Source organism: Misgurnus anguillicaudatus, chromosome 22, assembly GCF_027580225.2.
Source record: "Misgurnus anguillicaudatus chromosome 22, ASM2758022v2, whole genome shotgun sequence".
In the NCBI taxonomy this organism is placed as follows: Eukaryota; Metazoa; Chordata; class Actinopteri; order Cypriniformes; family Cobitidae; genus Misgurnus; species Misgurnus anguillicaudatus.
The window spans coordinates 23,821,031-23,848,604 of NC_073358.2; the positions used below are offsets into that span (position 1 = coordinate 23,821,031).

Sequence of the window (27,574 nt, forward strand, 5' to 3'; positions counted from 1 at the left end):
TTAGTCAAAATGGATTTATTGCGTTTTGGAACCAAACTCTTCAGATGTAGTGGCAGTAAGAATGCAACAGGACAGATATAACACAGTCTCTGTGTGAGCTGACCAGAGAAACAGTGATATTATGCATGTTAAAGGTGCTCTAAGTGAATTCACGCATTTTAGACCATAAAACATTTTTTATTACATACAGCAAGCATCTCCTCACTATCTGCTTGCTGCCTGTCTGCTGATCAAACTGTAAAAAACGCGATCTCTGTAGACAGCCCAGGCTCCACAAACTGCAATAAAAACAAAGTGGCCAAACCTACAAACAGAAATCATAACAAAGTGTTCCAGCCAATAAATGACAAGAAGAATTTGGGGGTGTGGGTTGGGCGTGTTCATGAAAGCATGGAAAGGAGGGGGGAGGAGTTAGCTACGCTCTGTTTGTTTGAAAACAGTTCATACATCAACAAAAAGTGACGTCACACAGATTCGCTTAGAGCACCTTTAAATTCAAATTGAAATGTAAAAACCAAGCGGTACCACAGGAGGGCGACATATGCAAACTTATTTCACACTAGTGCTACCAAACAGTGGATTAAGATAAATCAAAATGTTAAAATATTCAATTAAAAACATGTGTGCATTTTATTGCAATATACTCATGAAATGGCCTTCTGTTATAAACTTGGACCTTATAGTATGCAGTGTTATAGATTTACAACACATTTGTGAAAGTTTACATCAAAGAATGTTTACATTACATCATCTTCACCAGAATATGGTTTGCAAATTTATGGTAGTGCACATAAATGGCACAAAACCCTTACAAATGAGTAATATGTGTTGATCATTTTTAATATAAAGACGAGATTTTGGTTTGGAAAACTTAATGATAATGATATTCTGCCTTATTGTATCATAAATTGTTTAACAATATTTAAATTTAAAGGAGACATGTTTACAAGATGTAAAACACGTCTCTGGTGTCCCAAGAGTGCATATGTAGAGTTTTAGCTCGAAATACCTCATAGATAATGTATTACAACATGTCAAAATAGGCAATTAGTATTTGAAGAGTTTCGTTGCAAAACGAGATAAATCAATTTTTTTACATTTTTGTCAAAACATGTTTATTATTATGTTATCATGTTATTGTGTTGTTTTATGGTGCTACTTAGCTGTATTTTTTAAGTTATGAAGGTTTAAATCAAAACAAACCAACTGCAGTTGAATTGATATTAATTGGAATGCACAACCAAAAAACGAGATTTCTGAACAATTAAAAAAAACTGATTTATTTCGTTTTGCAACAAAATCTTCATTTGTTATTCTTTAATACAGTAAAAGTCCATTTACTAAAAAATGTTAACTTGTCTAACTGATTCATTTCCACTTTAAAGTCCCTGTGAACCGGAAGTCGCTATCGACTTGTAGAACCAAATAGGGGCCATATAGCACCACATATGGTTCTACATAGCACTATTTGGTTCTACACAGGTGCTTCACTGGTGCTTCACCGGTGCTATATGGCACTAAAAATGGCTCTTCTATGATTACGAGCAAAGAACCACTTTTGGTGCTATATAGCACCGTTTGTTTTTAGAATGCATGTGATACGAATTCGCAGGCCAGAGTTCACCAGACTTGACTTTGCAGCAACTTGCAGCATTGCACAAGCGTGTGTTTCCGGTCTGCCTCATTTTCATGCGTATGAATGGAAGTCAATGGAGCGAAAAAGTCTAGTGTGACCGCAGCTTAACAGCAAGAGGGGGCGGAGTTAACGGATACTCTAACTAACATCATCTGAGAATGATTGCCACAAGAGGGCCAAAGTTCATTTGCAGATTTTGATTGAAGTTTATGAGGGCACATGAATTAAAAATGACTTACACTGATACATTTTATATAATAAAACACTGCAGTATTAAATAAAAAATAAGAATTGTCCAATTTTAATTTCATTGGAACTTTAAAGTAAGCATATAAAGTTATAAGGGCTACTGCACTATTATAAAGATCTTCATAAAACAGTAAAATGTCCTGATATGTTTATCAAAAAAATAAAAGGTACCTAGCATTTATGCTTTGTACAGCTTATACATTTACATTAAGGCATTTAGCAGACGTTTTTATCCAAAGCGACTTACAAAGGTGAGCAAAACACCAAAGTGAGAGAAAGGTTTGAAGTAAAAAAGATGATCCGTATTATTTTAGAACTAGAGTCCATTTTTAACCAATCAAAGCTTGTCATTCCTGGACCACTGAAATGAATATTTAATAACACAAAAAAACATTGACCCTGTTTCGCCCACTATTAAATTAATCTTATTTGATTGCACATATACATTCATTAGATTAAATACTTTTTAACAGCTTGTTCTCCAAATAAGTCTGAAACCTGGCGTACTACAGATTTCACACACAGTGATGATGTTTGTTATGAGACCATCAGAGGGCGCTAGTAGAGACTTCAGCTAGAGGACTGAGCTCCTGTGCATCACTGGGTTGTGTTCTTTGTGTTCTTTGTGTCCACCGCTTACTGAAAGCTGGGAGGAGTCCAAGCCGGCTGAAATCTGTCAAGAAAATATATCATTATATGTAATTAATTAATATTAAATGCAAAATCAAACTGTAAGATAGTAGACAGATTTCAGTAAGGCATTTTACTAAATAATTGAATGAATACAATACAAGTTCAGGGTTTGCACCTCTTTTGGGTTTAGATGGGGAAGGTACACTCGTGCATAAGCCCATAGGATCTTCATTGATTATAGACAGGTTTCTGTTCCATTGGTTCCAGTTAACTTCCTCCACACTGAAAAACAAGAATACACGCTGCAAGTACTGCAATGGTTTTAGCTTTCATCTGCCTTCTAGATTGTAAACACAGATCAATACAGGCTAAAAGCATATTATGTAGCCTACAAAGGCCGCAGGAGTGTGTTTGTGGCTTAATTGTGTGTGTTTACCGCTAATAATATAATATCTGTGTATCTTTATCTTGTACTATCTTTTAAGTGGTTCTTGCAAAGGCAAAGCATCACTATTGTTATCTAAAACATTATTGTAAGCTAAAACACCTTAGCTCCTAGCAACCAGCTTGTAGACCATAGCAATGTCTAGCCACCGGTTAAAACATTAGAGCAACACATAGCAGTCAGCTTGTAGATCTTAAAAATGCCTAGCAACCAGATAAAAACACCCTAACAACACATAAAACCAACGTGCTATGTTAACCTCGCGTTTAATAATGCTAACATCATCTAAGCCTATTGTTAGCAACATTGTATAATATTGTTGCCTAATTTTTTCACAGCTAGCACCACTCAAGTTTCCTTTAGAAATCTATATCATCCATCTCGGCTTGGCTATATCATCCATATCATCCCCACCAAAATAATACTGTATATTTTGTAAAAATATATATATATTTTTGGAGTTTCTAGATTATTTTAATTCATAAAAAATATGAATATGATTGGAAATTAAGCGCACAGCTCAATTGGCTGCTGTATGTAATGATCGAGCTGAGAAGGGCAGAGGCTGCCTCTGCCCTCCCGAGCTCAACAGCGCCCCATATTTTTCTCATGTAAATTTGTGGTGAAAAATGGAAATGCAGCGAGGCCTAATAGAGAGCCACATGGGAAGATTTCAATCTGGACAATTCTGCATCATTCCACATAAGCAAAGTGCATATCAGTCTGCCTGACAAGTATGACTGATTCTTCAGGTTTTGAGCAATCAACCTGATTGTAAAAGTGTTTTTTTATTACAGAGTTTGTTTGAAAGATCGTCAATTAATGAGAAAATGGCCACCGAACAACTTTGCCCTGACAAGCCAGATATAAAAAGTGTGCAACAGCCAAATGACCAATGTTATGTTGTTCAATAAGGCATTTAAAGGGTCGTAGGATAACATAACGCTTTAGCTGTCTGGTTGTACAACTAAACGGAAACAGAAAAAGTGTTTTTTTCCATGCTTATTTTTTTTTTCATTTTTCAAGCCATTTACTGAAAAGCTAAAAACCAAATTTAGCATTAAAGCGCCCCCGTTAGGCTAAATTACACTAGACCTCTGTTTAGTGTTCTGCATGCTTTCAGTCATTAAATGTAAACCTTACACCACCAGCAGTTCATTATGGTTTAGTCGTATAGCCTACGACATGACCCAGAATCTGCCCCACCTACATTTATAGTCAGGAGCCGCTACTGATCCATCTTTAAACAAAAGACAAATGGAAATTGAATCCAAAATTCTGAACTAATATTCAGATCTTGTTGTTCACTATCTATTTGGAAGTTGCTGGGTCACCTGAAGCACCATCGTCGATCAGATTCCAGTCCATCGCCCAGGTCTTTTTCTTCCCCTGAGCGCAGCATTTCTTTAAGACGGCGAGGAAAAAAACACTCCATGTCCAAAGTGCTCATTGCACGCTGTGACGCACAAAAAATTCAAATCATGCCAAAATGCACTAAGTATCACAGAAAAACAAATGAGCATTTTTACATTTATTTATAGGTTTGTGCTGTGGTGTCTTTACAAAGCAAGATTAAAAAACATACACAAACCTACCCCTCAGATCAAATGATGAATGATTCTTATCATTTTTTAATATGTACCTGTAAACATATGTAGTTCTGAATCTTTGCAAAAATTATTAAATTACATTTTCATTTTAGATTTCAGTTTCAACAAATGTTTCAAAAGCAACCCGACAGTACAAACTTTAATTAAAATGAAATTAGCGTAATATACATTCTTAACATAATGCGCCACATAAGCAGCGGGACAAAAGAAACAAGTGTTACATCCCAACAGAAACTCCTTACATTTAAACCCCATTTACTTTAAAGGACAAGTTTGGTGTTTTGCACTTGGACCCCTGTTTTCAGATTGTTTATGATGAAGTGGAACGGTTTTGACGGAAATTTGGACATGTGATGCTGGTCCGGGAATTTTCGGATGTTTCTTGTGTCACCTCCCACCTCTACAATGGCTGCATAGGTGCACCAGAACAGCCATTGTAGAGGTGGGAGGCGATAGAACAAACACTCAAAAACTCTCGGGCCAGCACCACATGTCCAAATTTCAGTCAAAACCGTTCTATTTCATTATAAACAATCTAAAAACAGGGCTTCAAGTGCAAAACACCGAACTTGTCCTTTACAGGCGGGTTGCATGACTTTTTAAAAACGCTTTGGAAAAGGGAGTCGGGCCGAGTACCAAAACACACCTGTAGCCAATCAGCAGTAAGGGGCGTGTCTACTAACCAACATCGTTGCCTGGGTTGCGCATGTGTGGGTCTATCAAAAGAAGGTCCAGATTCTATTGGGGTAGGGGTGTGTTTGTTTAGGTGATTTCTAATGTCAACATTGGCTTTCAGAGATCATGCACCCCGCCTTTAATACTAAAAAACTCTGAAAAGTCAAACTTCAGGATGTGTTTCAGCACTAAAAAACCTAGATTGATCAATACTGTAACACATGAAACAAGAAACAGAACAGCGATGTCATTTTTTTCATAATACATTTGTTAGTTTGTATTAAAAAATGTATTAATATATGCAGAAACTAACATTAACCAAGATTGGTAAATGCTGTAAAAATGATTGTTTATTATTCTGTAATGTTATTGTATTGCCTTAAAGCAACACTATGTAGTTTCTTTACCTTTAAATAATGTCCCTAAAATGATTTCAGTGATAGAACAACTTTTAACTGGACAAATTGTACTGTTGCTGCAACCTGAGCAGCCTCATAGCTGCTACAAGCACACTCTGAAAGTGGCGGTGGAGGGTAGGAAACACAGCCCCGCCCCTCCCCCTGCCTGCAGAAGAGTGTCTGATACCAGGCACTGTTGCGCTTTTCAACCACGTGGGGGAGCTGTACGTCATTTTACATGGAAACTAAATAGTGTTGCTTTAATGTTAAGGAATTGAATTAGTTTTACCTGTAGTTTCCAGATACTGGTGCTCTCTTTGTGTGTATCCTCCACGCTTTTATTCATCAGTGCGATCAGCATGTTTAGCAGCAGTATGTAGGTCAACACTATATACAAGATCAGCAGCACATAAAACACTGTCTGGTATTCATACTGATCTGTGAACTCCAGATCTCCCATGCCAATAGCAAACTTGAACAACTCCAGAATGGTGCGGTAGACATTATCAAATTCTGGTGTCAGGCAGTCTCCAGTAGCATTAACAGTTTTTGCTTTACCTCTAAGAAGAGTTACCACAGCTGTCGAGATAGAAATGGTTCATTTTCACAAAAAATGTTGCATGTTATACATGATAAATATAATACATTTTAATGTAATAATACATTGAATTAAAAAGTTGTTAAAAGGTGCAAATGAGGGTGATATACCTGTAGTGAATCCAATGAGAAAGACCATATACACAACAACGAATCTCCGAATTTCTCCCAGAATCATCTGGCAATGATTGTGTTTAAAAGCTTTTATAAAAATTGTAAGCAATGCTCTGATTCAATGCTAATGAAATGTAGTGACTAATCTACACTTTCTGGAGGCACTAAAAGTGTTACATAGCACCTTAAATAGTGTAAAAATTATAGTGTTACACCAAACATACGTTCTAATACCCTAATTTGAATGCCAGATGAAATGATTATGAAGAGAGACATTGTCCTCACCTTTTGTATCATGACACTGTAGATTCCCATAAATTTGGATCCTCTGGAGAAGTAGAGTAGATTTATCCAGCTTAAAGCAAGACTCAAAACCAGAAAGGCCAGATATTCCATTTTACCACAAAAATACAGTACAGCACACGCTATAAAGAGCAAAGCCTGCAGAAAACTACAAGACAACAGAAGGCAAAAATAGTTGGTGTAACTAGACATAAAACAAGCTCTGAAGATTAAAGTTGTTTGAATAAAGACGTGTAAAAGGCCTCACAAAAGTTGATCAGCGTATCCGTCTATCATCAGGCATTGAAATCTCTGATGCTTCCTGATCAAATCTAATAACTTAAAAGAAAAACAATTTTTTTAGTTTCTTTGAAAGCTCTCTTTATTTTGCATGTGAATGGAAAACATACCCCTCTAAAAAAGAAGTAAAGGGCTCCAATGGCACTAATCATGTGTCCTGTCAAAAACAGGTGGCGAGTTTCCTTGTCGTATTCAAATGGAGGCTTTAATGAGTCACAAAAAAAAGATAATGTTATACATGGCGTATGAGAAATTATATTATAGATGTAAAGCACACACATTTACATTTAGATTATGGTTCAGTTCAGTGTGAAAGTAAAATGTGACCCTGTCTGTGAGATTTATAAAGTGGTAAGACATTGACCATATAAATACTAAAATAGTGATCAATGGAAAATCATGGTGGAGGTAAAAATAGTGTTCACGAATAGTCTCTGTACCTTTCCTTCTTGCCGATAACAAGCTACTGTTGTGAAGATGAGAAGGTAGGCAAGATAAACAATAAAGTTGAACAAGAAAATCCGTTGAGCATATCTATCCCACTTCTCTTCAAGTAGTTTATTAAGGGGCTCAATATGAAGCATCTCAAGACGGTTCTGAAATGAAATGAAGTAAATTCTTATAAATACTACTTAAAGGGATTCTCCACTTATATAATTATAATACACATTATATATGCTCCTTTTCCAGCTCCCCTAGAGTTAAACTATTGATTTTTACCGTTTTGGAATCCATTCAGCTGATCTCCGGGTCTGGGGGTACCGCTTTTAGCTTAGCTTAGCATAATCCATTGAATCTGATTAGACCAGTAGCATTGTGCTCAAAAAGTAACCAAAGAGTTTCAATATTTTTCCTATCCAAAACTTGACTCATCTGTATCCACATCGTGCAATAAGACTGACGAAAAATGTAAATTTGCTATTTTATAGGCAGATATGGCTAGGAACTATACTCTCATTCTGGCGTAATAATCAGGGACTTTGCTGCCGTAACATGGCTGCAGGAGGCGCAATGATATTACGCAGTGACTATTTTCAGGCACTGCGCAATATCACTGCGCCCCCTACATCCATGATTACCACGCCAGAATGAGAGTGGTCTCAGTACACGGTGCAACTACATAAGAGCCAAGCTCTAAACAAGAAAAACATCGAAACATTATTTTTGAGCGCAATGCTTATGGTCTAATCAGAATCAATGGATTATGCTAAGCTATGCTCAAAGTGCTACCACCAGACACGGAGATCGACTGAATGGATTCCAAAACACCCAAAATCAAATGTTCAACTCCAGGGGAGCTGGAAAATGAGCCATTTTTCAAATAAAGAGGAGTATCCCTTTAATCTAGATCCATACAGCTTCAGTATAGATTTTTTTTTTTTTTTGAAAAATCCAATTAAGCATTTTATAATTTTAGTTACTTTTTAAATAAAATATTTTTAATTATAGTCATTTGTCCTCTCACAGGAATCTCGCTGCCATAAACAACAATCTCCAGCACAGAGTTCTTCTCGTAGCTGTCCAGGGAGTCGAGATCATAAAGTGAGGAGCAAACTGGACCATATGCCCACTCCGTGATCTTCCGAGACAGCTGCCTGCAATCTTTAAACTCTCGCTGCACTATGTGCTTAAACAGCTGGTGAACAAAAGAAAAAGATCAAGATCAGTATGGTAAAAATGTTTGAGTAACATTATTAGGTAGTAGAGATGCACAATATTGGATTTTTTTTTTTTTTTTGCAGATATGCGATATACCGATAATTTCTACAAATTTTATGCCGATATAAGCAAGCAAAAACTTTGACTTGTTTTGTTTTCAAAGTTACAAAGGTTTTTTTAAGAATAATATCACAGACATCAGCAGGTGTAGGCTTTCACTTGCACTGATCCAGTATACTAATACACATGATCACTGACTTTTTACATTCACTTAAAACATAACTGAGTGTGATTATGTGAACTTTTGGACATAACTTGTTTATTTGACAGTTTAAATGTTCAATGTGGGACTTTTAGCAGCATCTAGCAGTAAAACTGTCAATTGCAACCAACAGCTTAGATCACAGCTCATCCCTCAATTTCGAAACGCATATGGTAGCTGCCACAGAACAAACATGTTGTCGTCTGAGACAACATGAAACATGCTTTGTATAGCAGTTTTTCCATTTAGGGCTACTGTAGAAACATGACGCGTCGCCGACTTTCATGTGAGGGGACTTGTGGTGTATGTAGATAAAAACGGCTCATTCTAAGGTAATACAAACAATACAGTTCATTATGTAGGGTCTTTATACACCACTGATAATATATTAAGCCGGAAGCATGCAGCCATATAATATACACTGTAACATAACAAGCTGATCATGGATATATTGTATTTGTTCACAATGTAATGGTCTTTTCAAGGGACATGGCTGTCGTGATTGTCTACTCCATTTTCAATAGAAGACATGCAAAACGTTTCACAAAAAACTTTCACTGCACAAGAAAAGCCGTGTGAAACGTTCATAATCATCTACACTCCTAGCTGACATGATCCCTATAGCACTCCTTACAAACATGTGAGCTTACATGCAACCAACACAGTCTTTATATCAGCAAATTATATCAGCGTAATTTTCCATATCTGGCCAATGCCGATTATTAATGTTTATACCACGGGTCTGTTGAATACTGCATTCTGATTGGCTGAGAAATGTTCTATGGGTGTTGATTATTTATCTGTAAACCGCACACCTAACTTGTCAAATGTCTTAAAAATAGGCACCAGAGCAATGTTTGTGGTAACCGTGGTATAAGCGGAATAATTGACTCCGGTCCTTTGAATTATTTGAAAATAATGCACACCTGCGGTGTAACGGCAGCATTACCACACCATGGTGTGCATTATTTTCTTATAAATCAATGGCCCGTCGTCAATTATTCCTTACGTAAGCCATTATTGGACGATAATATTGGCATGCCGGTAATATTGCGCATCATTATGAGGCAGCCATATGGTGCTTTGAATTAAAGATGCTTTTTATACTGTATTTTCCGGACAATAAGTCACACTTTTTTCATAGTTTGGCGGGTCCTGGAACTTCTAGTCAGGTGCGACTTATACGTCAAAATTATTTCATATGAACCAAGAGAAACCATTACCGTCTACAGCCGCGAGAGTCCGCTCTATGTTGCTCCTGTATTTATGTATTTCAATGGATTCAGTGACGCAGAATGACTTCAGGACCTTTTTGAAGTTGATTTGGCTTATCGTGTTAATTTAGCCAGGTCAGCCTCCCAGATATGTTCTGTATGCTATTGTGAATTGTGTAAATAACCTGTTCTGTGTGCTATTGTTTAGTTGAATAACTTGCCTTTTCAGATGAAATGTCTGTTTTTTGGCTTGGATTTTGTGAAATCATTTTCTAAATAAACGCGATGTATAGTCCAGTGTGACTTACATATGTTTTTCCTCTTCAAAACGCATTTTTGACTGATGCAACTTATACGCTGGAGCAAATTATAGCCCGGAAAATACGGTAATCCATCAATTCCAACAACATTAACTAATATTCAGAAGACACATACAAATAAACACAAATTATGACTATGAATTGTGGCTGGATGAGTATGATTTGGAAACGGCTGTCTGATGTTTTTGTCTGATCACTAGGGAAGTAACAGCTGAAGTCATGTGAGAAATAATCATCCATCCACAATCAGGAACAGAACTGGCTATATTTTTAAAGGGTGCATGAATAAATCACTGCTTCCTATGAATCACTGTCTCAAATACAGCATTATATTCTGTTAAAATTTTTAAAAAAATCACTAAATAGCCTACTAGGAATGCCAAACTTTCCAAGCAAACAATTTATTTCTTTTACAGAAATCAACAAGTTCTTACCCCAAATTTTCCGGTTTTGGCTGCTAGTTTGATCGGTGTGAGTCCCTGGTTGTTTTCAATCTCCTCCAGCTTTGTCTTAGGGTGGAGTTGAGCAACTTTCCTTAAGATGTGGTCATACATGGCAATGACAAACTCTGTGTTCTCGTTGCTGTTATCTGCTATGGCTACTAGAGCGTGAAGCACCATGTTTCCATGCGAATCCTTTTTAGTGACATCCACTGGCTGATATGGGTTTTCCATCAGGAAATCCACAATGTCTGACTGATTAGTACAAGCGGCCAGTGACAACGGCAACTCACCTGTGCATAAAATATGCAGAAGATACAGGTAGATGCTACAAAATTGAATATTGTCAATGAGTTTAGAGAGTTAATGCACCAAAATGCAATATTTAAATGTTTTATAATTAAAAGTATCCAATGCCTGTTGACAATTTACTAACATGATGGTTACAAAAGGACCTACCAAAATAAAAGCACATCCCTTCACTGGGCTGAAAGAATTTCCCATAGGCCATAGCGTGGACATCAGCACCTTTCTTAACCAGCATGTGTACAAACTTTGCACTCCTCCTTTCGATGGCAACATGTAGAGCTGTCTGACCTGTGACACCCAGATCAGTCTTTAACATTGCATATAGCCTTTTTTAATATGATCAACATTTTCTAATATAAAACCAGCACTTATAATGAGCTTATGTGAAATGAAGCTATGGATCTGACCTTTGTAGAAACTGTCTGTATATGCAGCATTGATGAAATTCGTCAAATCTCCCATCTTCTCTGCAATGTCGAGCAGATATTCAATAGTGTCGTTTTCACCATCCTTCAAGTTTAAAAGAGCTTTGTGCAAGGCTGTCTTTCCGTTGGGCTTATCTAGAAGAAGAGATCAAATGATCAGTTAAATGTCAGTCTCTTATGTTGTCTTTTAATTGTTTTATAATAAACACATTTTTACACTGGGAGTCGGTGAGATGTTTCATGCTTTTGTGCAGGTACTCATGTAAACCCTGCAGTTTAGAGACATCGCCACTGGAAACGGCTTCAAACAGCTTCTTGACAGAAAAGGCCCCAGTGTCTTGTCCTGGTTCCTCTTTCACATTTCTAATTCCCCTGTGTGCAGAAATTAACCCTTAATGTTACCAAAGGATCTTCTGAGAGCATGCTGACACATCAGTTTGTCACACACAATCTAGTTTGCTGTAATGGGGAGAGCAGGGATGACTGTAACAAGCTCACAGTGGTTATATCGGCTATATTTACATACAATGCAACCATCTACATCCTCCCAAAATGTAAATACTTGATGCAAAATTTCAAAGGGATATTCTGAATAAATGATCTCTACTATTGAGTTACCCTCACTTGTCAAAGTGTAAGTTGAATTTAATTCTCGGTGTTTCATCCACTACATCTTCTTGGAAATATGTGTCCATGGGCATCTTATCCTTTTTCTTCACTTTTTTCGACCTCTCTTCATCCGTCCTGTCATCCGTCTCCAGGGTGAAAGATGTGGGGCTGCTGTCTCTTGATTTACTCATAGTGAAGTCTTCGTAGTCTAGTCAAAGCTAAAAGCTGTATGAATAACAGTTTTATAAAATAAGGTCGTTTAAGATGAATGATTATTGTGGAGTGATTATATGTAGCTATGATCCTCTAATGGACCTGTTTTCTGTCATTTTTGAGACACAGCAGAATAAAAGCCTGTATTTATTCACAAGATAAAGTTAAAGGAACAGTATGTAGGATTGTGGCTAAAACTGGTACTGCAATCACACAACTGGTGGCCAATACACAACATAAACATCAGTTGAGGGCTGCAACTCCACTTTTTAAATGACAATATCCTGACCGGACAATTGTTATCAGTGATATAAGTATATGAAATGAAAATTATTTCTTAATGTCTAGTGACATAATAGGGCCATTTTATGATTCATTGATATAAATTTCTTACATACTGTTTCTTTAAAGCAGAGGTCTTCAAAAACCAAACAAATAACAAATTCATAATGAAGGATTAGCAAACAAATGATGATGTTTAGTCCATACAACTCTGAGTGAGGCGACACAGATTACACTCTTAAAACAAATGGTGCTAAATAGCCCCAAAAGTGGTTCACTGGCTTGTAATCATAGGGGAACCATTTTAAGTCCCATATAGCACCTATGTAGTACCTGTGTAGAACCATATTGTGCTATATAGAACCATATCTGTGCTATAGTGGTGCTATATAGCACTAAAAATGGTAACCTTATGATTACGAGCTTTTAGTGCTGTTTAGCACCATTTTATTTTTTTGAGTGTAGGACAGGCTGTTGCTAACTGAATAATGCATATCTTATGCTGTTATGCTATATGACCAATCGATCCTTATTTTCCTGTATCAAGAAACTCTTTCAGACCACATGCATGGAAGTGCATGTCTGACAAGAGGCAGGGATCTAGTTTGTTGGATATTTTATGTCCATGTATGTGGACACAGCAGGTCTTAGGAGATTAAAACTGGTACTACCTGTAAATGGGTTCAAATACAATTACATTCTCTAATGTAGGAGGGACCGATCGCATTAGATCATTTCTGGGAAATCATGAAGTATAAGCTCAAAACCACACAAGATTTGTGACTTGTATTTTAAGAGAAAGCCGTAAGGAACGTTTTGATTTTTTTTTGGTTTTGTAAGAAAAAAATGTGCATAGGAAACAATCCATGTGATGTATCTTGTGACATTTTACCACGTACCTCTCACAATGCTGGTTCTGTATTTTATAAGCCTCCTTAATATAAAACTATTTCTTAAAAGATAATATGACCACATTTTTTGCTTTTATAAGCCATTTTATCATTCTAACACCATTCAGCCTTTGTGCTTTGATGCTATTTCGCTAACTTCTGTTCCTCTGGATCATCACATTGTGTCTTGTGAGTCAGTGACAGGAAGTCAAAGTATCAAATGGCATGCGAATCTAGTTTCAGTATTATGGTTTAGGCGTATTTTTACTTTACAGCAACATAAAAATGCCTATAATAGAATTGTTGTTATGGTTATAATAACATCCAGTCTTATTTCATTAACTAAATAACAAGAGTATCAATGCAAAGTATACGCCATTTTATATTCTTATGTCTATCTTTAAATCTAATTTTTTTTTAAATGCATATGAAACAGCAAATATGTAAAACATGCAAAAGACAAAACAGATTAAAAAAGGTGGGACAGCTCAAGCTGCAAGATTTTAACCAGCCGAATTGTTGATGTCACTTTATGTTGTTTCATACTATAATATAATCCCATCAAAGTAATGTTTTACATTAATCTCATCAGGAAAGTCTACTATAAGTAAATTGCTGTCTGGAAAGATGCTGTTTGCTAATGCATATTTGCACTTTTACAAATCTTGCCACTTTACCTCTCTGTAAATTGAGATGCCATTACATCACAGCAAAAACAACATTACACACACTGCATTAGGCTATAAAGCATCTTTGAAAAGCTTTACAATATTAAGAAATCCAGCATGTCAGCATCATACTGATCTGGGAAATATTTTCTAGTTCTCATAAGTTCACATATTAAAATAAAGAACTGAAAGTATTTGCCAGCTCAATGTCCAAATAATGGTAAAGAAACAAAGCTGTCTGTATGTCTGCCAACATAAATTCAGTTATGATTCACTGCATTAACAAATTTCAAATTAAAGTCTTTAAAATGTTACATTTCTATTTTAAACCAATTTAAATGTCAGAATTCAACATTAGAATTATAAGATCTACTTACCAAGGAGTTTTAGGATCAATTTAAATTTGGAGTTTCTGTTAGACGAAGTTTCCAGATTTGTTAAATACGTTCATGAGCTTGACAGAGGTTTGATACCATGAACACAGTGAGGTTGAGAGTAATAACTGTCTCTGTCTCTCGCTCTCTCCCAGAGAGGAAGAGAAGCAAGATGTTTTGAAGTTATCAAGTGCCCTATAAAAGGCGGGTTGTATTGATTTTTAGAGTGTGATGTCATGTGTTATGCTATTTTTTTAACTCTTTATTACATGTTTATAATCATTCAACATGTGCACCAAACAACACACTATTAAAAATTAGAGTGCTTCACGATGCCATAGAAGAAGCTTTAACTACTTTTAATGTCTAAATAAAGAACTTTTGACTAAATTGTTCTTAGAGGAACCAAAAATGTTTTTTATATGGCATCACTGTGAGGAACCTTTTAAGCACCTTAATTTTTAGGAGTGTACTGTAGACTGTATGCCCAATTAGGTGCCAAAAGTCTCAGTGTGTTCTAGAAATACCTTCTATCTAGTAAGACTATTTCCTGATGTTAACTATCCCAAACAATAGTCATAAAGCAGCAGTGTGTTTTTTTTGTTTTGTTTAGTTGAGATGTATATCTGACACGCCTAGCACTCAACTGCATTAGACCAGTAAGATTGTGGTGGTATTGAGCAATGCCATTTTGTAGCTTGCATGGTTTCCTGTATGATACTAAATTATTGAAGCACAGCGAGGTGGTTTGACATTCACACATGCGATGCGGTTTAGGCGCACAAACACGCAAAATGTTTTAAAAGCTCTGCATGCAATTGTGTTTTGGTATGCATATGGTTAAGAAATTCCCATGCACCTCTTTATTAAGTACCTAATTTTAATCAATGTGAAATCAATTAATAAAATAAAACTTTGATGCTCATTATCTTTGAATTAGATTATAAGATTTTAGCCTGTTTTTCACATGCAGGGTGACATTATTACTCTGAACATTGTAAAACATTTTTTAATTATTTTACTCAGTCATGGAATGTAATACTGAAATATTGTTTAAAAATACACCAAATCAGTTTATACACTGCAACAGAGATAGTTGAAATCAATGACCAGGTTAAAATTTGTGCCACTTAATTATCAATTTAGCAAATTTAAAATGTAGTTGTTTTTCCTAAAACACTAAAAACCAAGAAAAAAAATGCTTGAGATTATGGTGTCCAATGACAAAATATTAAATTTAAGGTAGCCTAACTGATTGAGCAGTTTTCCAGTAACTGTAAAATAAGTGAAAACATTAAAAAGCAAATTAAAAGGCCTAAAGGTTTCATGAAAAGATATACTGAAAGACCACCAAATATTAAACAGTAAGTTGGCAGAAAGATTAAAAGGCTCCTTTAGGTGCCAAAAAAATGAATTTTTTTTTAAATCAAAACAAACATCTTGAACAAGATGTCGGGTACATTCGTTTGGATCCAAGACGACCTCGAGTCCTAGATCTTTTATAAAATATAAAGATATGGGGTCCACCTCCTTCATGTCCAAAAAATGTGCATCCATCCTTCACAAAAGTAATCCAAACGGCTCCAGGGGGATAAACAAAGGCCTTCTGATGGTAATCCATGCAGTTTTGTCGTAGAAATAACCATATTTAAAACTTCATAAACAAAAAATGACTAGCTTCCGTAACGCCACCATCTTAGTCAAGTCCTCATTCAGATGAGAGTGTACGCATGTCGTCATACGTCATTAAAGGGACACTCCACTTCTTTTGAAAACATGCCCATCTTCCAGCTTCTCTAGTTAAACATTTGATTTTTGTCATTTTGGAATCCATTTGGCCATTTTTCCCATTTAAAACTTGACTCTTCTGTAGTTACATCGTGTACTGAGAACGACGGAAAATTAAAAGTTTCAATTTTCCAGGCAGATATGGTTAGGAACTATACTCTCATTCTGGCGTAATAATCAAGGACTTTGCTGCTGTAACATGACTGCAGCAGGCGTAGTAATATTACGCAGTGCCCGAAAATAGTCCCCTTGGTTACTTTCAATAGCAGGGGACTATTTTCAGGTGCTGCGTAATAAAATCAGCCTGGAAAATCGCAACTTTTAATTTTCCGTAGGTCCTACGATGCAACTACAGAAGTTTTAAATAGGAAAAATATCGAAACTCCCTGGTTATTTTTTTAGCGCGATGCCAATGGTCCAATCAGATTCAACGGATCATGCCAAGCCACGCCAAAAGTGCCAGCGCCAGACCCGGAGATCAGCCGAATGGACTCCAAAATGGCAAAAACCAAATGCCCAACTCCAGGGGAGCTGGAAAACCAGCACACTTTTTCAAAAAAGTGGAGTGTCCCTTTAAGAAAAGTGCGTACACTATGCTGATACTCTCTCCTGAATGCGGACGCGACTAAAATGGCGAACTATTCCTTTAAAATGTATGTATGTATAGCGCTAGTTGTTAGTTAGTATAAATTATAGTGGTATTAAGTAAAGGGTATATTATAAATGTTATATTTGACAATTTTCTGTGAAAACCCAGAGCTGATATCATCTGAAGGGAGAAATAAACCTTCTTTCCTTGTTTCCAGCCAAATAAGCTTGGCCTAATTTCTTGGAAACGGTCTACACATCACTGCATGTGATACAGCTGAATGGTGTCTCTTCTATATTTGATCATTGAACACCATGGCAACTCCAACAGCTGAATCCACATCTTTTCCGTAAACTACAGGTAACGGAAATACTGCTTCAACTTCCTGTTGCAGAACAGTATTACATGATAGAGCACTGCCACTACCAATAATTCTCTTCACGCCTGCAGCCTGTAGACTTTGAAGGGGCATCATATTGGCCAAGTTCTGAATAATACCCCTGCACACAGCCCGAGTCACGTGACCCAGTGAGAGGTTATTGGGCGAGATTTGACAGACACTAGCGAGGGCGGTGGGGTCATGCCGTTCTCCTAACAGTGTCGGGGACACAACTAGGTCAGTTTTAGGCTGTGTCAGGGCAGACTGGATCAGCTGGGAGTAGATTCTGGACTCACTCACTTCTACTCCTATGAGATTAAACAGTAAATATATGAGAAGTATAAACATAAGAACCAATGATCTGTGAAAACATTCAATAACAAAAGGAAACAATACTTCAAGATATCAACAGTTTAGTTTTCTATATTTGTATGACTAAAAAAAACAGATGATTAAAAAATTATTAAATGATGATTTAAACATTGTTGATTTACCAAATTCCTTCATCCATGATCCCAACATTCTGACAAATGTTGCCATGGCATTGCCTCCATTAAGAGACGCAGCCACTGCCAGATGAGATCCGTGGAAGTACGGGAAATAAGCAACAGAGGAGAGGGGGTCTGGACAGCTCGGTGGGCAGAACTCAGCAGGCATGGCGAACGTTAGCTGGGCTGAAGTGCTCATATTCAGAACTGTTGATTAAGCATGACGCTTTATTATTTATCTGTGCATGTATGTACACAATGTGAAAATTATCGTGTGAAAACTGTACACAACACTGACACTTAAGCTACAGCAGCTTCATGCCAAGTCATTTTCGTTTTAAAAACACATCAAGATTAACAAGAATTCTTCTTGTGAAACACATTAGGTTACACAAAAACAGATAAACTCTGAGAAAAAAATTATTTTTGAGCCAATTTTAGTTTTAATTTTGACACTTAAGTTACACAAGTAAATTAAGCTTAATCCATTCAAATTCTACAGTCGTCTTTATTCCATAAGCCTGTTTTTATGTGAGAGCTGTTGCACAAAAATCTCTCTTATATACAGTCCATTAGAGACATGCTATCTCTTATGTCCTTGGGAGAGGTCAATGAATGCTTAGTACAAGATTTGCCATTATCAAATGCTATTAGCAAAAGCATCTCCACCTGGAGGTCAAACTGGTAAATGGATACAGATGAGTATACTATGATTGTTGTTTATGGATGAGCTAATATGCCTCAGATAGACCAATGAAACATTAATAGATCAAACTACAAATATTACAAGCAAAACCATATGTGACCCTGCTTGTAAAAACCGAGTCATTTTTTTGTGATTTATTAAGGATGAAATTATCCTACAAATTGTAAAGAACATTCTGTGAAAATATAATCTTAATAACTTTAATATTATCAGTTAATATTAAACTTATTAAGGTTATATATTCACAGAATGGCCAAAGAGATATAATCTGAAAACCACGCCCACCTGAAAACAATCCATCCGTCTCCATTGACTTTGTATTGCGAGAGGCGCTGCCTCCTTGTCATTTCTGGCTTATAACAAAAACCAGAATAATGCCTAAAAGCTGCTGTGTGACAGGGTGTACAGCTAACAAGCCAAAAAACCCAGAAATACATTTTTATAAGCTGTCGACACCAAAAAATGAGCACAAAAAGTGGATATGGGCAACTTTTCATAGTAATACTATTAGAACTAAGCCCACCAGAGGGAAACGTAATCGGCGACCCACTTTTGTCTCCTTAAAGACTGTATTTTACGGCTCGGCAGCTTATAAAACTTATTTCTGGGTTTTTGGTCAGCTTTTAGGCATTATTCTGTTTGTTGTTATAAGCCAGAAATGACAAGGAGGAAGCCTCAGGCAATACAAAGGGAATTGAGACGGTTGGATTGTTTTCCCCCTTGTGGGCATGGTTTTCAAATTAGAATAAATGCCCTCTGTCTCCATATTAAAGATTGAAATCACATTTATATTACATTTAGGCTTTTAGCAGACGCTTTTATTCAAAGCGACTTACAAAGATTCAGAAACAATAAAAATCAATGTGAGATTAATGAGTGAAATCAGACTTTGATGCTGCTAATCTTATAATTCGATTTTGAGACTGCAGGGATCTGCATAAAATGCTATTTGAATAACTTAAAAAATGAACCATCTTATAGACATTGTACCTGCATCTCCTGTGTCAATCATGCAGGAGTATACACTACACTGCAAGTCTCCTAGCGCTGCCCCTACAGGTGTTTTAGGAGGGATGCCAAACCATTCAGAACAAGTGTGACCAGCGACAGCTCCTGACTTTACCACTGCAGGCAAGAGGTGAACAGGAAAACCAGCAGTCTGAAGACTGTAGGATATGAATAAAAAATAAGTCCAAGTCAAGCTTTACAATACAGCCAAAATCTACACAGAGTAAATGTGATGTTCAGCTTTTAGTTCATGGAAGGTCAGGGTTTCCACACTTTTTGAAAAATTCATTTTCATGAATTTTGTAATGGGTACCCAGACTATAAACCAGAGCTGGGCAATCCTGGTCCTGGAGGGCCACTGTCCTGCAAAGTTTAGCTTCAACCCTAATCAAACATACCTGAAAGTAATCCTTCAGCCTTTGATGAGATTTTTCAGGTGTGTTTTATTAGGGTTGAAGCTAAACTTTGCAGGACGATGGCCCTCCAGGACCAGGAATGCCCACGCCTGCTATAAACACGTATATGGCGTAATAGTTACACACTGGGATTAGCTATAGAGGCTATGCAATGACATCCCTTTTCCATGTGACCACGCCCTGTTGAGTGGCAAAACATTCAACAAAATGTTTGGTTTTCATAGTGGCTGCAGCGAAAAACGCCAGTAAAACTGACTATTATCAGCTTAAATTGAATTTAGTTGGCCTTAACAGTGACCCTAACAACTTGCTAAACAATCAGTAGTCTGTGGACATTGGCATATGGCCAGACATTGCTTTCCTGACATATATGTTTGTCTTGTCTAACACTATTAAACCATCCCACCCTTGTAGAACACAAGGCTCCTCATAATGGAGGCTTTTTAATAAAGACTCACTGACAAAACTTTGCAATTACACAGAAAAATAGTATTCATTAGTGTATTTTTATAGGATTTCCTTATCCCAAAATTTTACATACCTGACATATGGCTACTACTACTGATTTTCTTCTCCTTTGAGTGTTTTTGTGGTCTGGAAAAAGACCGCTCCAAATTATTGTTGAATCTGTTAGCACACAACTACTTTTCCTATTTTAGATGTGTTTTTCATGCTATGCTAATGCTGTCGCTGACTTTTTGCCACTGCGGTGTAACCGCAGTCACTTTCGCCAAAGGTGACGTTACATGCATACCCTCTATATGAATGTGAAATAAAAAAAACTACAAATGTCATACGTTTAAAGGAAAAGGAAACCGTTTTTTAATATTTTACTAGGTTCTTACCTCAAATTAGACTAATTAATACATCCCTATCTTTCTTCAATGGCTGCACTTCATCTTTGTACAGTCGTGACCATAGATATGTATATAAAGGCTAGATGGCTCGTCCGCGCTGCTGGCCAATTGAGTGCAACGTCCGCATTTTGGCGGCCATCTTACGACAGGGCGCTCGCTCACTCGTAGCATTGAGTTTTAATGATGCAGGTACTTTTAAATGACCATAACTTGCTTAATTTTTTGCCGATTTTCAAACGGTTTGGTTTGTTATAAACGTCAAAGATGTACCTATGACACTGCATACCTATACTAAAAATAAAAAATAAATTCATGAAACATGTTAAAGCATCCAGAATTATAGCCACGTTAATAACGTTTGTAAAAAACCAAACCGTTTGAAAATCGGTAGAAAATTGAGCAAGTTATGGTCATTTAAAAGTACCTGCACCATTAAACTCAATGCTACGAGTGAGCGAGCGCCCTGTCGTAAGATGGCCGCCAGGTGATGCCGTTAGGGACTCCGCCTTGAGCCATCTAGCCTTTATATACATATCTATGGTCGTGACTATGTTAGCATTTAGCCTAGCCCCATTTATTCCTTAGGATCCAAACAAGGATGCATTTAGAAGACACCAAACACTTTGACCTTGGCGCACAGTAACATCATTACTCCTGACTACTCCCCCTCTCTCTCAAACTTTTGTCAATATTACTGCATCTGAGGTCGAAGTGCTGCAAACTAAGTGCTCTTCCGCCATACAATATAGTTCTCATTTTTTATCTGCTTAAAAAAAATCACGTTTTATTTTGTGCCACTATACTTACTCATGTAACTATTCATGTAACAGTCTTTAAATAGGGAAAACATGGAAGTGTTTGGTGGCTTCAAAATTCATCCCTGTTTGGAGCCATAGGAATGAATGGGGCTAAGCTAAATGCTAACACATTCACAAGCGCTGTACAAAGATTAAGTGCACACATTAAAAAAAGAAAGGTATTTATTAATTTATCTAAGTTGAGGTATGAACATGGTAAAATATTGAAAAACGGTGGTGTTTTCCTTTAATAAACTTTGAAAAAAGATTTTCACTCGGAGGGTACCATCACAATACATGACGTCAAAAGGTTGCAATCAAAACCTATTCTACTAACGCTTCAGCAAGGTTAACATGGTAAACAGTCTTCAATCAGTAGATTTTAAATGATGTAAAACAAAAGATGAGAGTTATAAATGCACACAGACAGTAGATGGCAGTGTGGCAGTTTTTTTATAAATATGCTCTATTGTGACCCAGAATAGGGTCCATAGGTTAAAATAAGTAGTATGTTTATGCTTGTGAAATGTATACTATACAAAAGAAATATCTAGTCAATGAAATGTTTTATACTTTAGAACAGTTTTAGGAGCAAATCAAATTAAAATTCTTATTTCACTTACATATTTTCGTTCCATTCATTGGTGGTTGTGTTGAAGTAGCCCCAGCTGGCTGCATTTTGTGCAGTCATGACACAATTGTCAAGGTTACACAGCATGGAAACTACATAGTCTTGGATGGTGCCTGCCACATTGAAACCTGACAGGAACTTCGGCCTGATTCAAGAAGGTTTAAAGGTCATGATTACCAAAGCCTTCAGTACATGGTACAGTTTAAATAACTTTAGGGCTTAATGAACATAAAGCTAAATATGTTAAAGCCATCTAATCACATGATCACTGATTCTCAAACTAACTGCAAAATACATTGTGACTGTGATACTACCTGTTGATCTTATACCAGAAGATGGTTGCACAACCAAAGCCAGTGGCTACACTCATGTGGGAGTCTGGTAGAGGCAGAAAAGAAAGAAAGGATTTGCTGCATCGCCCATCCTGCCAGGTGACCAGCTGACTTACGCCTTTAGGAATGTATCTAGTGACTGTATCTTTCTTCAGCCATTCACAACCTAATGAAGACATAATGAAAAATTATATATGGTACATGGTGTCCTTGTATCTTAGAATTGATTACCAAAGACCTTGAATACACTGCAAGTCACAGCATTAGCCACATGCATAAATGTGTACATGTAAAAGCAATCCACATGGTCAGTGTGACATTAATATCATTAATATAAGTTACATTAAACGTGCATTGTTACTCTGGATAAATGTTGACCTGCGTTTGATTTCCACAGCAAAATGCCATGCATTTGCCCACATATTCCAATACGTTTTACTTTTTGCAATTTGTCTTTGGGTAAAGCATCCATGCATCGGTCCAAAGCGGCGATTATTAGTACAGGATCCTGTTCTTTTGCCTATAAACAACAACACAAACAAACTTGTCGTGCTTGTATATTGTTAGTAAGATAAATCAGGTTGCTTATTGTTTTGCTGTCTGTTACTTACATTAGTGTCTTGTGTGCAGGTGATGTCGGAGTTTGTGGGGTAACTCGCGCAATCTGTCACTGTCTTTGACTGGGCATCCAGAAGCACGACTTTTACAGACGTCGTGCCCAGATCAATGCCGAGAACAAACCCAGCAGAATAACTGAGTGATGTCGCCATATTGATCTATTTAAATCACTAGTACTGTGGTAACTATGCGGCAGTCATTTGATTTAATCGATAATAAATATGTGTCATGGTAAAATATCTTTGTTTTGTAGTTAGTTCCAATCTGTCTGTAGAGTCCGAACTGTCTGTTTCACGACGCGTACTTTTTGACCCTCCGCGGAGTCCGTAGAGTGGGTGAGAGGTTAATAAAATAAAACGGAAAAGCGGAAAAATATTGAAATTACAGAACATAAACGTGTATCAATATTATGTCGTATTAAATTAATGACAGTTAAATACAAAAAATAAAATATAATTAGAATTAGATTTTTTATGAAAAGTCCCAAGATGCTTTGCGAGAAAATGGCTGACAGAGGATGACACACGCTGCGTTTCATTCATCACTAGCCATATTTTCCTAAATAATACATTTCTCGTTGAAACACAGTATTGGACGAACACCTTATGATGTTCGGGAGTTTTTCGCAAATTGTAAATTCTTAAATCACGGAGGCAAACTCTTCTTGATTGTGTTATTTATCATCTTGACCCTGACGGTAAGTAAGTAAAGGGGGGCTTTAACCAGTACCCACAGCGCGATCCTGCTTTATATTACCATCTTTGCTTCTCATCTCTCCACTGTGTTTACTTTTAGGTTGTTTTAACATCATAACATGGCCACAGTTGCAGCTAAACGCGAGGGACCGCAGTTCATCAGCGAGGTGTCTGTCAGGGGAAACGCCGCTGTGCTCGACTACTGCCGAACATCCGTGTCGGCTTTGTCCGGGGCTACAGCGGGTATACTCGGTTTAACGGGACTATACGGCTTTGTATTTTACTTTCTTGCATCATTCTTGTTATCGTTACTCCTAATTCTGAAAGCTGGTCGACGATGGAACAAGTGCTTCAAATCCAGACGACTGCTCTTTACCGGAGGGCTCGTGGGGGGCCTCTTTACCTACGTGCTCTTTTGGACTTTCTTGTATGGAATGGTGCACGTGTACTGAACAGATTCCGAAAACAGAACATATAACAGCAATGCAACGTTGATGTAGAAATTAACGAAGTAGAGATGCTAATCTCGTAACAGAGATTAGAGTAGAAAGAGTGCCGATTGTTGTACCATTTATCTTGTCCGTTACTTAATGTTTAGCCATTAAATCTTAAAACATTTTTTTCAGTACTAATTGACTGCACTGATTCTCAATTATTTAAATATTGTATGTAGTCAAATTCTTTCCTACCCTTTTAACTTGATATTTCCTAATACTTATTTTCAGAGCAGGAATGGTTTTGGAATGTAGTATTGTCCTTTAACAACACTTATCTGTATTGTCCTTTAACAACACTTATCTGTTTGCTTTGCATTATGTGAAACACTCTGTGAACTCCAGGTTTTGCCAAGAACAATGTAATACCAACACATTACCAACCATTACCATAAATCACATTCATCTATCTCAGATATTTTCAAAATAAATCTTTAACCTTATTGATTTGATTTGGTGTTTTTTATGAACTTCTATCATGTCTATGATGACAAGATTACAATGAAAATATAATCATGGTATAATCATAAAATAACAGCTTACTAAGGTTTAAGTAAATTTACTGACATTTCCCAGGTTTACTTATTTAATTAAATACACTGAACACAAAACAAGACAAGACAAGAAGAGCTCAGATGCAAAACTCTCTTAAAGATGCAGTGTGTAATTTTTAAAAGGATCTCTTGATAGAAATGCTAAATAATATACAAAATCATATTATCGGGGGGTACAAAAACCTTTTAATAATGAACCATTATGTTTTTATTACCTTAGAATGAGACGTTTTTATCTACATACACCGAGGGTCCTCTAACATAGAAGTCGCAATTTTGTGCCGCTAAGTTTCAACAGAAGCCCTTAACGGACAAACTTTTTTCCTAATTTGTCTCCGTCGATGATATGTTTTTCCGGTGGCGGCGTAGCTTCTCTATGCGTTTCTAAAGCGAGGGAAGAGCAGTGGACTGAGCCATTGGTTGCAATTTGCAACCTCACCACTAAATTTACACTTTATTGTTTCTTTAAATAAACATTTTTACCAGACTCTCAAAGAGCACCTATTTCATTGCTAAAAACATTATTTTGTGTATTTGGTATAATTTAATGTGTTTGCTTGGTTTATGGTAAAAAACACATTATTTTCCACATACTGTAAATTTTTGTTGCTCCAGATTTCACTCTCTTCCTGAAATGAAATGTAAAGGAACGTGAATCAAACAGTAGGTGCTCTTTAAAGGAATAGTCTACTCATTTTCAATATTAAAATATGTTATTACCTTAACTAAGAATTGTTGATACATCCCTCTATCATCTGTGTGCGTGCACGTAAGCGCTGGAGCGCGCTGCGACGCATCGATAGCATTTAGCTTAGCCCCATTCATTCAATGGTACCATTTAGAGATAAAGTTAGAAGTGACCAAACACATCAACGTTTTTCCTATTTAAGACGAGTAGTTATACGAGCAAGTTTGGTGGTACAAAATAAAACGTAGCGCTTTTCTAAGCGGATTTAAAAGAGGAACTATATTGTATGGCGTAATAGCACTTTTGGGAGTACTTCGACTCGGCGCAGTAACACCCTCCCTCTCCCATTATGAGAGGGAGAAGGGGAGCGGACTTTTCAGGCGAGTCGAGGGATGTATCAACAATTCCCAGTTAAGGCAATAACACACTTCAACATTGAAAATGAGTAGACTATTCCTTCAATAGACTCTGCCCACAAACTGGTATTTCTGAATGGCCTGAGGGTGGGATTAAGCTTATTTGAATTTAAGAATTTGATGATCCAATAATACATGCTGAAAGCATTCTGTTAATATCATCATCTCATTTTTGAAGGGTGGCATAGTGACTTTTGTATCTGAGCACATATTTGAAGACTTTAGGCAAAAACCTGTTAGATCAAACTTTTTTTATGCTCTTAAAAGTTAAATACAGACAATTGTGTCAAAATAATTAAATCTTTAAGTAGTGTATGAACTCAGAGTGAGAACTAAGAATTTAATAAAATATCAAAATGTACGGTGTTGTAATATATATAGAACAATAACATTTCAAGGTTTAAGACTTGGATGTATTTGTGACCCAGCCTGTGACCACCCAGCTTCAGTGATTTCTCTACATAAAATCATCCTACATAGTAATTAATAATAAGTAAACAAGTTTCACAAAACTGTACCTCTTCTGTCGCTGGGGTGGTTTTCTAAGGTCCCATTTTGTACCTTTACAGGTTTTCTAAACATAGTACAATGTTGTACGTTTTTGGGTACATTACTGTACCTTAAGGATCTATTGTGTTCCTTTAAAGGTACAGTTACCATGTTTTGTACCCCTTCAATTTCACTGGTACAAAATTGTTCCTTAAATATTCAAATTTTCCAGCTCCCCTAGAGTTAAACATCCGATCTTTATCCCTTTGGAATCCATTCAGCTGATCCCCGGGCCCGGCTGCACCACCCCCAGCACAGCTCAGCACAATTTTACACATTTTACGCCAGACTACAAGAAAGTGTACCTGTCTCATAAGAGTTAAAAATAATGACAATCTTGCACGCTGTAAAGTTTGTAACAGTGACTTGCACTTTTTTTGCACATTGCACCTCATGCAGCCATGTTACGGCAGCAAAGTCCTTGATTATTACTCCAAAAGAGTATAGATCCTAGCCATAGAAAGTTGCAACTTTTAATTTTCCGTCAGTCTTAGTACACGATGTAACTGCAGAAAAGTCAAGTTTTAAATAGGAAAAATATCGAAACTCTGATTATTTTTGTCTAATCAGATTCAATGGATTGTGCTAAGCTATGCCAAAAGTGGTAGCGCCAGACCCGGAGATCAGCTGAATGGACCCCAAAACGGCAAAAATCAAATGTTTAACTCTAGGGGAGCTGAAAAATAAGCATATTTTCAAAAAAAGTGGAGTGTCCCTTTAAGGAACACAGTAGGTCCTTAGGGTATACTAATATTGTAACCCAAAAGTTACAAAATGTTAATGTGTTGTTTACCCATATAGGTACAAAAATGAACCCATGAGGACAGTTGTGTACCTTTTCTGTACATTTTTTTCTGACAGTGTTTGATGCTCCTAATATCAGAATTTAGATTTTGAGACTTGAACCTGAATTTTCTAGACAGACACATTTTTGGAACCATCAGAGATCATAACATTTCTTAATC

The 27,574-nt window shown here is 36.7% G+C and overlaps 3 protein-coding genes across 5 annotated transcripts; 1 reads left to right on the forward strand and 2 right to left on the reverse strand.

Annotated features, from left to right (window-relative positions):
- LOC129440590 (transient receptor potential cation channel subfamily V member 1) lies at positions 1-15,279 on the reverse strand. 2 transcript variants are annotated; one of them, XM_055200018.2, is made up of 16 exons: positions 14,608-15,279; positions 12,193-12,402; positions 11,786-11,940; positions 11,551-11,703; positions 11,294-11,431; positions 10,829-11,127; positions 8,405-8,575; positions 7,380-7,535; positions 7,050-7,142; positions 6,908-6,978; positions 6,643-6,808; positions 6,355-6,421; positions 5,936-6,225; positions 4,298-4,419; positions 2,694-2,800; positions 1-2,558 (listed from the first exon to the last, which is right to left on the reverse strand). In XM_055200018.2, exons 2-16 carry the CDS (start codon positions 12,366-12,368, stop codon positions 2,434-2,436), a joined length of 2,289 nt encoding a protein of 762 aa, XP_055055993.2. In that variant the 5' UTR covers positions 12,369-12,402; positions 14,608-15,279; the 3' UTR covers positions 1-2,433. The 2 variants fall into 2 exon arrangements, with proteins under 2 accessions (XP_055055993.2, XP_055055994.2); XM_055200019.2 differs by lacking the exons at positions 1-2,558; positions 2,694-2,800 and adding an exon at positions 2,809-4,203.
- A 1,901-nt stretch (positions 15,280-17,180) lies between these two features.
- On the reverse strand, positions 17,181-23,520 carry shpk (sedoheptulokinase). The gene is made up of 7 exons (XM_055200025.2): positions 23,207-23,520; positions 22,974-23,115; positions 22,578-22,761; positions 22,256-22,408; positions 19,545-19,720; positions 17,855-18,055; positions 17,181-17,668 (listed from the first exon to the last, which is right to left on the reverse strand). Exons 1-7 carry the CDS (start codon positions 23,363-23,365, stop codon positions 17,274-17,276), a joined length of 1,410 nt encoding a protein of 469 aa, XP_055056000.2. The 5' UTR covers positions 23,366-23,520; the 3' UTR covers positions 17,181-17,273.
- A 192-nt stretch (positions 23,521-23,712) lies between these two features.
- On the forward strand, positions 23,713-24,845 carry emc6 (ER membrane protein complex subunit 6). 2 transcript variants are annotated; one of them, XM_055200029.2, is made up of 2 exons: positions 23,713-23,914; positions 24,009-24,845. In XM_055200029.2, the coding sequence occupies exon 2, from the start codon at positions 24,028-24,030 to the stop codon at positions 24,358-24,360; it is 333 nt and encodes a 110-aa protein (XP_055056004.1). In that variant the 5' UTR covers positions 23,713-23,914; positions 24,009-24,027; the 3' UTR covers positions 24,361-24,845. The 2 variants fall into 2 exon arrangements, with proteins under 2 accessions (XP_055056004.1, XP_055056003.1); XM_055200028.2 differs by having other exon boundaries at positions 23,714-23,910.
- The last annotated feature ends 2,729 nt before the right edge of the window (positions 24,846-27,574 follow it).

Excerpts from the sequence above, each read along its gene's own strand:
- LOC129440590 (XM_055200018.2), bottom strand. The coding sequence starts at position 12,368 with ATGAGTAAATCAAGAGACAGCAGCCCCACATCTTTCACCCTGGAGACG. Across the intron at positions 7,536-8,404 it reads TTTATGGCAGCGAGATTCCT|AACCGTCTTGAGATGCTTCA; the intron begins GTGAGAGGACAA and ends ATTTCATTTCAG. Across the intron at positions 7,143-7,379 it reads GTTATCGGCAAGAAGGAAAG|CCTCCATTTGAATACGACAA; the intron begins GTACAGAGACTA and ends GACTCATTAAAG.
- shpk (XM_055200025.2), bottom strand. The coding sequence starts at position 23,365 with ATGGCGACATCACTCAGTTATTCTGCTGGGTTTGTTCTCGGCATTGAT. Across the intron at positions 23,116-23,206 it reads CCTGCACACAAGACACTAAT|GCAAAAGAACAGGATCCTGT; the intron begins GTAAGTAACAGA and ends TGTTGTTTATAG. Across the intron at positions 22,409-22,577 it reads TTCTGGTATAAGATCAACAG|GCCGAAGTTCCTGTCAGGTT; the intron begins GTAGTATCACAG and ends TTCTTGAATCAG.
- emc6 (XM_055200029.2), top strand. The coding sequence starts at position 24,028 with ATGGCCACAGTTGCAGCTAAACGCGAGGGACCGCAGTTCATCAGCGAG.